General features: G+C 40.5%; 1 protein-coding gene across 3 annotated transcripts in view; it reads left to right on the top strand.

The window, feature by feature from the left end:
- The window catches only part of LRRC8C (leucine rich repeat containing 8 family, member C), a 92262-nt gene that overhangs the window by 52130 nt on the left and 25900 nt on the right, over positions 1-14232 (top strand). For 2 of the 3 annotated variants that reach the window (XM_010860379.1, XM_010860380.1), the window contains one exon: positions 6207-6348. In XM_010860379.1, coding sequence (XP_010858681.1) covers positions 6211-6348 — 138 coding nt within the window. In that variant the 5' untranslated portion in view covers positions 6207-6210. Of the gene's footprint in view, positions 1-1560; positions 1889-6206; positions 6349-14232 lie in introns of those variants that run through there. The other variant, XM_010860381.1, reaches the window with a different exon arrangement.

The raw sequence follows: 14232 nt of genomic DNA on the forward strand, positions 1-14232 counted from the left end.
ACCAGCCCTGAAGACCCTGTGTCATGCATCGAACCTGGACTGGCTAGTTTTAGTAAGAAGTATTTTTAATAAAAGTAATGCAAATGGATTTCTGCAAAAGGATATAGAGGCAAATATATAACAATGTAAAAGTTTATATATTTTTGATTAGATACAAGAATCTTTTGATTTAATTTGAAATGCCATGTTTCTAAAGGCATTATCAGATAAGCAAAAATCTTACATAGTAAGTTAGAAATTAGAGTTGGAAGCAATATTAATATAATCATTTATATTTCTAAAATAGGAAAAAAATATAAATAGAATTATCCTGATTGATCTTTAGGGGAAAAAACTATGTAAACTTAGCAGTTTATTCAGAAGTGGCTTCTTCAACTTGATATGATAACTCTAAAAATGTCACAAATCATTTGGAAAGTACAATGATAATGAGAGAGAAATTGTGTTGTCACTGTAATGCACAAAGAGGGGAGGAAGGTTAGGGAGAGAGGGGAACGTATATATAATTATGGCTGATTTGCGCTGTTGTATGGCAGAAACCAACACAACACTGTAAAAAGTTTTTAAAATATTGAAATAGAAAATGGAGGAAAGCACTTAAATTGGTGAAAGAACACAAAATTTTTTTTCAGTTAAGCAAGTGCAAGATTCCTTCACCCTCTCTTTAGTTTTAAGTCAAGAGGTTTTAAGTCAATTCCTATATTTCCTCTCTTCCCCCCCCCTTTTTTTATTTGCATCAAAAATAATTCCAAGGATTAAATCTGTACTGGATATTGGCTTTAAGCCTTGTGTTATGTTAAAACAATGAAGTCTATATGTGCGTATTATACATGTGTCCACATACATTTATATGTAGTATGTGTGTACATACATATAAGGAAGGGCATGTGCATGCCACATGCACATACACACACTTACCCTAAAGAGGTTAAGGACATTAAGAGTAGAGTTATAACTCTAAAAGTCTGTTTCACCTTGACTGTTTCCTCTGACAAGCCCTCTTAACTAGGCTGTACCAGTATTAGGAAGCAGTAGACAATACTTAAGTTTCCTAGATTGCTTAGTTTGTCTTTATTTTCCACATTAAGAGAATGATGCCAATGAGGACTGGCAGAGCCTCGCCGTTATGAGTGCCCTAGGCCTTTGCTTTTTCAAGGCCAGCCACAGATGAAGGAACAGTGAACCTCTACCTCAGTGGTTCTCAAAGTGTGGTTTATGGAACACCTGTCACCTACACATTTTTAGAGGGTCCACAAGATCAAAGATCAAACCAGTCAATCCTAAAGGAAATCAGTCCTGAATATTCTTTGGAAGGACTGATGCTGAAGCTGAAACCCAATACTTTGGCCACCTGATGCAAAGAACTGACTCATTTGAAAAGACCCTGATGCTGGTAAAGATTGAGGGTGAGAGGAGAAAGGGGCGACAAAGGATGAGATGGTTGGATGGCATCACTGACTTGATGGACATGAATTTGAGCAAGCTCCAGGAGTTGGTGATGGATAGGGAAGCCTGGCGTGCTGCAGTCATTGGGGTCACAAAGAGTCGGACAAAACTGAGTGACTGAATTGAACTGAACTGACAAGATCAAAACTAGTTTTTAATGCCAAGATATTTCTTGCATTTTTCACTGATGGTACAAAATCACTGGTGGGTAAGTCATCTTAGTGTGAATCAAGGTGGAGGCAGCAAATTCTACTGTATACCTCATTGGCACACATTTACAACTTAAAAGAAAAAAATGCCAGTTTCATTTAATGTCCTGGTTGAATCCATAAAAATTATTATTTTAATAGCTCTTGACCCTTGACTACATATTGTAATAATACATGAAGTGATGAAAGGGAAGAATACATAAAGCACGTCTGCTGAATTCCAAGTACAGTAGGTAGGTATCTCGAGGGAAATCTTTATTTGAATTGAAAGTTGAATTAGCCACTTTATCATAATGTACAATTTTTAATTGAATAAAACAACTGATATTCAGACTTGAGTATGTGGAAGATAATTTCTCAAAATGAATGAAGCGAGCTTGACATTTCAAAGAGAAGAACATAATATTTGCTGCCACAAACAAAATTCAAACTTTCAAGCGATGATTAGAATTTTGGAAAATTTATACACCACCATGAGCTTGACAGGCTCCAGTTACTTAAAAAATTTTCTGATGAAAGCATTAGTGATTTCAATGAATGTGATTTCTAAGTATAATTTGTCAGCATTTGGAAAATCTGCATGACTAAGTGATTCAGTATTTTCCATATTTTCCAAATGACTAATGTTGTTACCAAATCATATATGGATAAAGGGTCCATTCAAAGTTCAAGACTGATGAGTGAGTTTTAACAGCAAGGAGTTTGAAAAGTTCATTAATACAGTTTTCAGGCTCTATACTGCAACTTACCAAGTTAATTTGATATATTATCAAGTTATAGTTATCCACAATTATATGAAAAGCCTGCTAAGATAGTCTTCCCTTCTTTAACTGCATATATTTGATTCATAAATTTCAATCAAAGCAACGTATCAGAGCAGACTGAATGAAGAAGCAGATATGAGAATCCAGCTATTTTCTATTAAGTCCACTGGCAAAGAGATTTGCAAAAATGTGGAAAAAAATGCCATTATTCTCATTAATTGTCTTTGTTTTGGAGAATATAGTTATCTTTATAATAATTTATGTTAACTTGGAATGAGTTTATTATTTTTAAATGAGTTAATATATATATTTTTAAATTTTCATTTTAATTTCTAATGTAGTAAGTATTGATAGGTATCATCCACCTAAAACATGCTCTTTGAGGTCCTTCTCCTACATTTTAGGACATGAAGGGATTCCCAAGATCAAAAATCTTGAGAACCACAGCTCTTCATTGGTGTATTTTATTCCTGAAATTGTTCCTTGCATCAGAGAACAAGCCCGATTCCCTCCAAGGTGTACAGGAAACTTATCAAGAAGGAGACAATAACCAAATCTATCAAAAGATGTAAACTGTAGCACAAGCACCATACTTGTTAGTGCTGTTGCTGCAGCTGGCTCGGGTCACTCCTAATTTGATTAGGTGAGCACTGCTCTATGAACAAACATCTGAATCGACTCATCCATTTAACAGACAGTTGCTCAGGGCCTCTTGTTTTCCAGGCACTGTGGTAAATGATGCGGGTGCAAAATAGAACAAAACAGTAGCTTCTAGGCAGAAAGTGGAAGTTAAGATGAGGTTTAGTGCCAGTCTGTGACTGCCACTGGACAGCTGTGACTAGAAAACATTTGGGGCCATGAGATAATGATCCATTGAGAAGAAAACGGTCCTAAAGTGTCAGGAAAATCAAAATTTGGACTAGTCTGAAATGTTAATAACACTAGGAGTAGGCGAAGTTATTTAGCTTGGGTGGCTTGCCTGAAACATATGTTTTGAAAACACACATATGATAACATATAGTTTCTCCCTTCAAGACGCTTGCAACCCAGTGGGTGAACAAAGTGGAGTTAGGAAAGTTGTGTTTCAGTAAAATGAGGAAATTTTATCAAATGCTGCACAGATGTCAAGTAGGTAGATCATAGGTAAAAGGAATGCCAAGTGGTTGGATTTTCCATGTTGTGTTAAGACAAATTACTGCTTAAGAAAAAGTCAGGTAAAGCAGTGAGATGGAATGGAACATATTATAATAATTTCCAAAGATAAACACTAGTGAACCCAAATAAGAGGCTTTCATTTTCTTTAGGCTGTTTATTGTACAGCCTTTAATTCAGTATTAGGGAAGAGAAGATCCAGGAAAAAAAAAGGCTTGGGAAAACAAGCACCAAATGTAGCCTTTCCCTGCTCTGTAATCAGACTACATAACAGTCAGTTCAGTCACTCAGTCGTGTCCGATTCTTTGTGACCCCACGAATCGCAGCACACCAGGCCTCCCTGTCCATCACCAACTCCCGGAGTTCACTGAGACTCACGTCCATCGAGTCAGTGATGCCATCCAGCCATCTCATCCTCTGTCGTCCCCTTCTCCTCCTGCCCCCAATCCCTCCCAGCATCAGAGTCTTTTCCAATGAGTCAACTCTTCGCATGAGGTGGCCAAAGTACTGGAGTTTCAGCTTTAGCATCATTCCTTCCAAAGAAATCCCAGAGCTGATCTCCTTCAGAATGGACTGGTTGGATCTCCTTGCAGTCCAAGGGACTCTCAAGAGTCTCTCCAACACCACAGTTCAAAAGCATCAATTCTTCAGTGTTCAGCCTTCTTCACAGTCCAACTCTCACATCCATACATGACCACTGGAAAAACCATAGCCTTGACTAGATGGACCTTTGTTGGCAAAGTAATGTCTCTGCTTTTGAATATGCTATCTAGGTTGGTCATAACTTTCCTTCCAAGAAGTAAGCATCTTTTAATTTCATGGCTGCAATCACCATCTGCAGTGATTTTGGAGCCCAAAAAACTAAAGTCTGACACTGTTTCCACTGTTTCCCCATCTATTTCCCATGAAGTGATGGGACCAGATGCCATGATCTTCGTTTTCTGCATGTTGAGCTTTAAGCCAACTTTTTCACTCTCTTTCACTTTCATCAAGAGGCTCTTTAGTTCCTCTTCACTTTCTGCCATAAGGGTGGTGTCATCTGCATATCTGAGGTTATTGATATTTCTCCCGGCAATCTTAATTCCAGCTTGTGCTTCTTCCAGCCCAGTGTTTCTCATGATGTACTCTGCATATAAGTTAAATAAGCAGGGTGACAATATACAGCCTTGACATACTCCTTTTCCTATTTGGAACCAGTCTGTTGTTCCATGTCCAGTTCTAACTGTTGCTTCCTGACCTGCATACAGGTTTCTCAAGAGGGAGATCAGGTGGTCTGGTATTCCCATCTCTTGAAGAATTTTATCATACAGCCTTTAATTCAGTATTAGGGAAGAGAAGATCCAGGAAACAAAAAGGCTTAGGAAAACAAGCACCAAATGTAGCCTTTCCCTGCTCTGTAATCAGACTACATAACAAGGGCAGCTGTAAAGAGTGAGATTATTGGATCCAAAGATGGCAAAAGAGAAACTCTTTTTTTGGCCCTCACTGGCCACCCTTTTTCCTTGCCATGAGATAAGGAAAAATATTTCTTCTCCCAGTAGCTGGATGATTAACTTGAAGTCTTAAATCATAATACAGGCAATGGGATTAAGCCAAAAGATAGAACAGTGCAGGCGAAGAAAAGGATGTGTCTCTTTTCCCAGAGCCTCAGTATACCCTATTCATCTTCTGTCATTCAGAGAGAGAGGCTGGGGCTTCCCTGGTGACTCAGTGGTAAAAAAAAAAAAAAAAATCCATCTGCAATGCAGGAGACTCAATACCTGGGTCAGGAAGATCCCCTGGAGGAGGAAATGGCAACCCACTCCAGCATTCTTGCCTGGGAAATGCCATGGACAGAAGAGCCTGGCAGGGCTACAGTCCATGGGGCTGCAAAAGAGTCAGACAAGACTTAGCGACTAAACAACAACAAACAACAGATGTTTCCAGGGAAAATTGACTTCTCAGAGGATTAGTTTGAGGTTCACAGTGAAATATAAAGTGTTTAGGAAATACAGGGGGGGAAAAAATCAAGTCAAAAATCACAGGGACCAAAAAAAAAAAAAAATAGGGCAAAAAAAAAAAGTTCTCCCCAACACCTCCTCCCCACATGAGATGATCCCATTTATCAGAAGAAGATTAGTGGCAAAGTCGTTTGCCTTTCAGGACTTAGTAAATAATTAATACAAACGAATGCTGAGGTTTACACTTTAAAAATAATTCAAAACAAAAAACCCCAAGATGACAAGACAAATAGGAAAAACGTTTTAAAGGATGGGCTGTGCTTTTTCTGGCATCTTCTGGCTCTTTCTGGCATATCTTTCTGACATTAGGGGAAAGGGAGAGACCAGGAAATAACAGGCAGCTTTGGTCATGCTGTCTCTCTGGGCCTTTAGCTTTGGCCCATTGGAGCTAAAGGGCACCGCTGATTGGATAGGAGTTAGTAAAGGTGCTTGCTGTTTTCCATGTGGGGCTCCTTATTTCCTTAAGGGGTGGATCTCTCAATAACTTGTTAAAACCCTAAAGTACAGTGACAGCTCATGGACTAATTCAGACCACTGAATACGACAGGTTGGAGCAGAATTTTCAAATGCCGTGAACAGTGCAGTATGTTGTGTGTAAAGATAAATGAATTCACCAGTCACCTCTCTTTTCTCAGAAACATGATTCCGGTGACAGAGTTCCGGCAGTTCTCTGAGCAGCAGCCTGCCTTCCGGGTGCTGAAGCCATGGTGGGATGTGTTTACCGATTACCTGTCCGTGGCCATGCTGATGATCGGTGTGTTCGGATGCACTTTGCAGGTAGGTCAAAAAAAGAGGCAGAGCAAGACAGTAAGCCATCGAAACCTCTTAAAAAAGTGTGTGATTTTTAACCATGTATACATTCGTTGCTCTTTCTCTGTTTGCGTGTGGTATTTATAATTATGGCAGGGAGCCTGAAGCCTAATTTCCTGAACTTTCCTAATAAGGTAAATAGGGTATTTGTAAGATTTAGCTGAGTTCAAATAGCAGTTGAGTATAGTCAAGTAATATTTGATGTCATGAATATCAAAGGGAGTCCTTTATCTTCCAAAGTTGGCTTTACGGTAAAATATAGCATAGATACCCACAGTGCCATTTACATTCTTAATATCAAGCTTTTTTCTTTATCTCTTATTTTTACTCCTAAGATTTTCTGAAAGATCTGACATTTTGATGAGCTGTTTTCACACCCAGTGCTTTAGTTCTGAATTAAAATGTAACTGAATCATAATTTATTCTGTATAGATACTGTACATTCATATGTTGAATCTAGATTTTTTTTTTTTTTGCGTATCTATGTGTCAGGCACTATCCTTTGTGGCCATAAGCAGTTCATTTCTAGGGGGAAACTAAACAAGCAGTCAGAACAGGTTGTGATTAGAGGCTTCTGAAGAGCTCTGAGTGCAAAGGAGGGGAACCAGAAAAATGGTTGCAATATTAAAACTTGAGAACCAGTCAGGAAGAGGGTGCTGGCAATAAAGAAAGTGCTAGGAAGAGGAAAGAAAGCTCTTAGTCATGGATGTGAGAAAAGGACATGACTCCTCTGGGAGACAGTGTGTAGGACCAGCAGCCTTTGGGTGTCTTCAGCGTGAGGGTTGAAGCAGAGCCTGGGAATGGAGTCAGACCAGGAGGATGCGCTTGGTGAGGTAACGTCAGGAATGGCAGTAGAAAGTGAGTGATGGAAACCGAGGCGCCTCTGGAAAAGGCTGACGAGGGGCAGCCCTAAGGACAGGTGCAAACCAGGAGAGAGGAGAGGCTCAGGTGTGGTCAGTGAAGGCAGGTGGTTCAACTAACTCACAGGCTGAGGAGAGAAAAACAGCAACTAGGCCTTTAGAAACCTTAGTGCAAGTGGTTGGAAAACTGAATGGGAGTTAAAGGCTGTGGGGTAGATGCAACTGTCATGTATTGATAGATCTGAGAGGAAAAGTCAGGAAAGAGGGAAGTAGCTAGAAGTGGTGCAGAGTAGAAATAAAGACCTTTTTGTTGTTGCTTTTAGTAATAGTTAACATCTAGTGCTTCCTAGGGCTTCCCAGGTAGATGCAGTGGTAAAGAATCCACCTGCAATGCAGGAGACTCAGGTTTAGTCCCTGGGCCAGGAAGATCCCGGAGAAGGCAATGGCAACCCACTGAAGTATTCTCATCTGGGAAATCCCATGGACAAAGGAGCCTGGTGGGCTACAGCCCATAGGGTCACGAAGAGTCAAACATGACTAAATGTCTAAGCACAGTGCTTCCTACATGTCAGACACTCTTCTGAAGACTTTACATATGTTTTAAATCATTTCATCCTCATACCAACCCTAGGATGTTCTATTATTATCCCCATTTATAGATGCAAAACTAAGGCACCAAGAGATTAGGAAAACTTCCAAGGTGACTGACGAAACCCTTGTTGAAATCCAAACAGTTTGGCCCCAAGTCCCTATCCTAATCCCTAACACCAGGCTGCATTTTATTTGCGGGCTGAAAATATTTCGCCCTCCTCCCCACACCAATAAAATGATGCCAGTGAAAAACTAGAGTTTGAAAGAAAGAGCATAAATTCATTCATAAATAAAACAGATAGTTGTTGAAGAACCTACTGTATGACAGGCAGTGTTGTACAGGCCAGGCATTGTCAATGTAGGAGATAAAAATAAAAGACAAATTTCCTAGCCTTATAAAATTTAAGTTCTATGGGGAAAAAAATAAGCAAAATCAGTCAGTTATACTCTGATTCACTGGAAAAGACCCTGATGCTGGAAAAGATTGAGGGTGAGAGGAGAAAGGGGCGACATAGGATTAAGTGGTTGAATGGCATCACTGACTTAATGGACATGAGTTTGAGCAAACTCCAGGAGATGGTGAAGGACAGGGAAGCCTGGCGTGCTGCAGTTTATGGGGTTGCAAAGAGTCGGACACAACTGAGTGACTGAACAGCAGCATCAGCATACATGTTAGAAGGTAATAAGAACAATGGAAAAGAAAATAAAGCATACAAGAATGGTAGGAAATCCCAGCAGCTGAGATTAGCACTTGAGGTTCTCAAACAGGGTGCCCTCACCAGGGAGGTGACTTGTGAAGAAGGAATTGAAGTCAGTGCGAGAGCAGCCTATCCAGATATCCGGGGAGGAGCCATCCTATCAGAGCGAACAGATGGAGCAAAAGACACAGTGAACAAAGCAGTCACAGTACCCTTCCCCTTCTACAGAAGAAATTGACATTTGGCTTTCTCAGCTTTCTATCTCAGTTTCCCTGGTGCCTGATACAGTAGAATGTTAATTGTGTTACTAGGCAACATTGCTTATGGCATCAATGGCTGCTGATTGGTCAACTACATCTGGGGTCAGGGAATGATAAAAATGCCTGGTAGGAAGACATAGATGGGATTTCTGTGATTCTGGTGACACCTGTAACTGAGCATGTCCCTTGACACATGAAATATCTATCTACTAAGTTATAAGAGTTGTTGGCTCCTTGGGAACATAAAGCATGAAAGTCAGAGTAAATGCAGAACCTGCATACTGTGGATCTCTCTTCCTTGCACCTGAGATGATTGGGGAGGAAAAGCCTGGGGAGAGACTAGCTCTTGGGCGGCAGGGTGGACCACCACACAGATAGTTGTGAAGATTCCCCCCAAAGGGAAACAGCCTGATGCTGCCTGGCTGGCAAGCTCTTACTCCAGTCCTGTTTCCAAGTGATTCTGGAACCAAGTGAGATCTGTTATAACACTAAGTTTGAATGTTGAGGTGATGTTACAGGCCTGAAGCAGGGGTGTTCCTCACACTGAGGGAAAAGCCAGGAGGCCAGTCGGCTAGAGCAGAGTGAGGAGTAGAGTAATAGAAGATTGGGGCCTGAGAGGCAACAGCTGCCAAATCTTGGAGGGCCTGGAGGCAACTGTAAAGATTCTGTCTTTGCTCTGAGTGAGATGCTCTGTGTTTGGAGGGTTGTCATTATCTGACTCAGGTTTTGACAAGACCACTCTAGGTGCTGAGAATACAGTGTGGGGGGCAAGGATGGAAATGGGAATGACTGAGAAGGCTAGTGCAATAATCCAGGCATGACACAGATCAGATGGCTTGGACTAGGAATGAAGCTGTGGTTCTGGATATATTTTGAATGAAAAAAAATGAGAGTTGCTAGAAGATTGGATTGAATGAGATGAATGAGAGAAAAAGAAATCAAGAATGACTATAAGGTTTTTAGGCCTGAGCCACTGGAAAAAGTTTGTTTTTGAGCATGTTAAGTTTGAAATATGTTAAATGTCCAAGTGGAGAAGTAAACAGTTAAATAGAAGACCCAGGAGTTGTTGGTAGGAGAAGAATGATCATCTTCAAGAGGAAGGAGGTGTTGGATCCAGGATCCAGGGGGCAGATTATCATTGATTTGGGTAGAGGGAGCACCTTCTACAAGAACAAGAGTGATGGCTACAGAGACATTTTTTGCAGGGAGAGGAAAGACACAGTAAGATGGGAGTGTATGCCCTAGAGCTTCCATGAAGTAGAAAGTGACCCGTCTGCTGAGAGAGTGTGGGGGAAGGGAGGCAGCAAGATGCAGCAACGAGGTGGGTATGGCTTGGGGTCCTCAAGGAGAAGGGCGGATTTTGGAATGGCAAGTTGGGGAAATAGCAGGAGGAGGGTAACATAGGTCTGCAGGAAGACTCTGCATCTGTCTTACTTTAACGCTATGCCAAGCATGACAGCAGAGCTGCTGCAGGGCCTTGCTTATTAACAAGCGCAGGTTTTTTCTTTTTTACTTATTCTGTCGTAGAAAAGGGAAACCACAGAGCATCTATAAGAACTAGTAGCTAACTTGGAACAAAATAAATGAAAATGGGAGTGTGTATCTATGAAAATGCCATGATGAACATCATTTAGGGATATAGCTGCTGTGAGTTCAAGCACAACTTAAGCATCTCTTCCCAAGCCCTGGTCAGAACCATCTTCCTGGAGCATAGTCCCCATCATGTCTCTCTGCTACACAGAAGCTTCCCACTTAGCACTCTGCCCAGCACATCGAGTACCCACTCCTCAGATGGGTGACCCAACATGGAGCCTTCACACACAGGCCTGTTTCATCCTTACCGCCTTTAAGAATATGGATGGCAGTTGACTGGATACCGGAAAGACAATATTAGATGTCAAGGTTCTAAAACATCTGAAATACCCCAAAGGAAGATTGTATCAGAATGTGAAGGCTGCAGAGCTCAGAATTCATATGGGGTAGACCATGGTTCAACAAACATCCCTGCTGCTGCTAAGTCGCTTCAGTTGTGTCCGACTCTGTGTGACCCCATAGACAGCAGCCCACCAGGCTCCCCCATCCCTGGGATTCTCCAGGCAAGAACACTGGAGTGGGTTGCCATTTCCTTGCATCAGAATGTGAAGGCTACAGAGCTCAGAATTCATATGGGGTAGACCATGGTTCAACAAACATCCCTAAGCACCCTCAGTATACCAGGTGTTGTGTGGTGTGCTAGAGACACTGAAAGAGAATACAGTACAGCCCCTGCCCTCAGATTGCTAACACTCTACAGACCATAGGAATACAGAAGCAATGCCATTCAATGTGTGAGCACCTTGATGGTGGTAGACTTCAAGAGCATTAAATATGATGTCATCTTAGCTACTGGAAGTTAGGGACTTGAGGAGGTACATTTGAGCGAATTCTCAAAGAATAAGCATATAAAACCAAAATATACATTTTTTGAAAAGAGGAATTAAAGGAAAATATCAGTATAAGCAGTCGATTTAGTGTGATTATTTCAGGAAGCCCTCATTGGTGGGTCCTCGTAGCCTTTTCAGGGGCATCCTGCTCTGGGTGGGGCATTCCCACAGAATCCAGGATGCTAATAGCACTCCACCGAGTGACACTGGTAAGGAGCCTGTGATAGAATGGGTATGCATTTTGTTTAGCTCCTATAAGGACCCTTGGGAGGTAGATCAGTCCCATTTTTCAGATGAGCATTCTCATCTGAAAGGTTAGGTGATGTCCCAAAGCCAAGAGAGATGCAGCCAGGGTTCAGCTCTCAGGTCAGTCCTCCACCATGTAACTTTCAGTCCTGTTTACCCTGCTGTGGTGGGATATTATGAAATCATTACAGTTGCAAATTGTAATGGCCAAATTTTGGCTTGTAAAACAGAATTCTAAGTATAAAAATAAGTGCAAGATGACTGAAAGAGAAAATAGAAAGTTATAATAAGATTGGTTTTTTCTGATTTACAGCTTAGGTTCTCTAAAAGATTATTCACTGTACACCTGCTATTAACAAATAATAACTTCTAACCTGTAGTGAACATTAAAGAGACAAGAATAAATTACTAAAGAAAGTAAAACCACCCAGTATTCGTATTGCAAATGAAAGTAATGTTCCCGAGGGGGAGAATTTAAGCTCTTTATTTTAGCTCTGCTGTGATAATCCTGTTTAATGACTGATAAATTCATAAACAAAAGGTTCTCTTTGAAGCTCAAAATCCTTTCCCATTTCTAAGGAGATCTTACAGTAATCACAATATGTTTTTATGCCTTGATTTTCCCTTTGTGCAGTAAAAGTGCAGTCATTCATTCTGATCATGTTTATAAAACAACATAACTCTTGGGATTTGAAAACACAGCAAAGCAAAATCTCAGTAGGGTTAGAAGAGTACTCATTGGTGGTAAAATAGGATTCCAGCAGCTTTTTTACTGTTTTATAAATGGTCTCTTCCAATAACGAACAATAGTTCATTATCTCTTTTTTTTTTAATCATTATACAGTTACCCTTTTACTTTATTTTTAAAATTATTCTTTAAATTGGAGGATAATTGCTTTACAGTGTTATGTTGATGACTGCCATGCAAAAATGTGAATCAGTCATTATATATATATATATATATATATATCCTCTCCCTTTTGAGCCTCCCTCCCACCCCACCCCCACTCCCACCCTTCTACGGTCATCTCAGAGCACCAGGCTGGGCTCCCTGTGTTATATAGCAGCTTCCCACTAGCTAGCTATCTTATACATGGTAATATATATAATTATCTCTTTATTCCAAAAGAGATGGTATGCATATAGCTTTAACACTATGCAGCTTTGAAAATACTGGGGAAAGGAGGAAGATACTGTCTTGTCAATGGTCTGTCTTGTCAATGGTCTGTTGATTCTTGCCTTGAGATGTGAAGGGATCAAAATCAATATTTGTCTTACTCATCTGACAAATATTTATTCATTTCTGAGCAAGTGACTATTTTCAAGGCTGCCATGGACTAAGAGCACGCATAAAGAGCATTCCTTAGATTGTATCAGTCCACATAACAAACAAATATAAACTCATTGTAAACCAAAAGAGTGTATGTATCCTATTTCTGTATAGTCACACACCCTCTAGGGCCAATAACATAAACACCCAACCTTGTGCTATAAACAATACTATTCAAATACTCACTTTCAATAAAATAGACGAAATCCTGAAAGGTCAACACGCTGCTTCCTGGAAAAATAAGATTGCTTTAGATCTCTGCTCCATGACTCCAGGTTATCTTATTATGACCAAATCCAAAACAGCCCATGGTCAAGCTGTTACCAAATATAGAGTTAACAGTTAGAAACCAGCAACAGGAACTGGAAGATAAGCCCCCTGGAAACCCTAGGGGACTGCTCTGTGACTGCTACACAGGAAAGACATTTCCTGCTTTCTGAATTAGAGGGGGAAAAGCCAAGAGAATGACTTAAATAACTTGAAATCACCTACAAAAAAATCCTTATAGACTAAGCCAATGGCCAGGAGCAAACTGTCCAGCAGAGTCACACTGAGAAGAGTTTGGGACATCGGAGCTTGCTGGTTGGAGTTGATCCTCACTTTTAGTTTTGCTTCATACTCAATTGCTTCTCTGGTTTAGAACCATCAGCATCAACTCCATGGCAAATGGCCTTCAACTGAAAATACTCATAGGCAGGTCACTGGAAAGCACAGGTGGTAAAAATTAGTGATTTCGGAGTAGTTCATTTTTAAAAACATTTATTTGGCTTTGCCGGGGCTTAGTTGCAGTACGTAGGATCTTAGTTACTATGTGTGAGATCTTTTGTTGCAGCATGCAAACTGGGATTGAATCCAGGCCCCCTGCATTGGGAGCTTGGAATCTTAACCACTGGACCACTAGGGAAGTCCCCAGAATAGTTGGATTACAGGCCCTGAATCCTTGCTTCTGCCTCTCTCCCCTAATCCTTTGTCCCATACTACCCAGGATCTCTAGTAGATTTCTCCTTTGCCAAATCTGAGTTTACAGATGGAGACTCAGAAATTCTTACTTAGATTAGCCTATTGTTTACGGTGAAATTCAGAATCCTAATATAACAGCAGATAGTACCAGTGGGGAGGCTTAAAATGAAGACCTCATCTAAGATATGTTTTATAAAGCTTCTGTGTACAACATGTCACCATTCTACTTCACTCTTTGGGGAATATAAAGCAAAAATCATTTGATGGTGAAAATAATTTTAAAGATCAACCTTTCTCATCTCACCATGGTGGTGGATGCTGTGAGAGAAGCACTGTTTCAAAATCCCTGTTATATCTGGTAACAAAAATATGCCTTAATTAGGATTTCCTTGGTATGATGGTTTATTCAAACTGATATTTTTTCTTTCCTAGAACTTTATTTCTTGTCATCTATCACCTTGACAACTTAATGTGCAGTGAATT

The sequence above is a fragment of the Bison bison genome, unplaced genomic scaffold (genome assembly GCF_000754665.1).
Source record: "Bison bison bison isolate TAMUID 2011002044 unplaced genomic scaffold, Bison_UMD1.0 scf7180017864466, whole genome shotgun sequence".
NCBI lineage: Eukaryota > Metazoa > Chordata > Mammalia > Artiodactyla > Bovidae > Bison > Bison bison.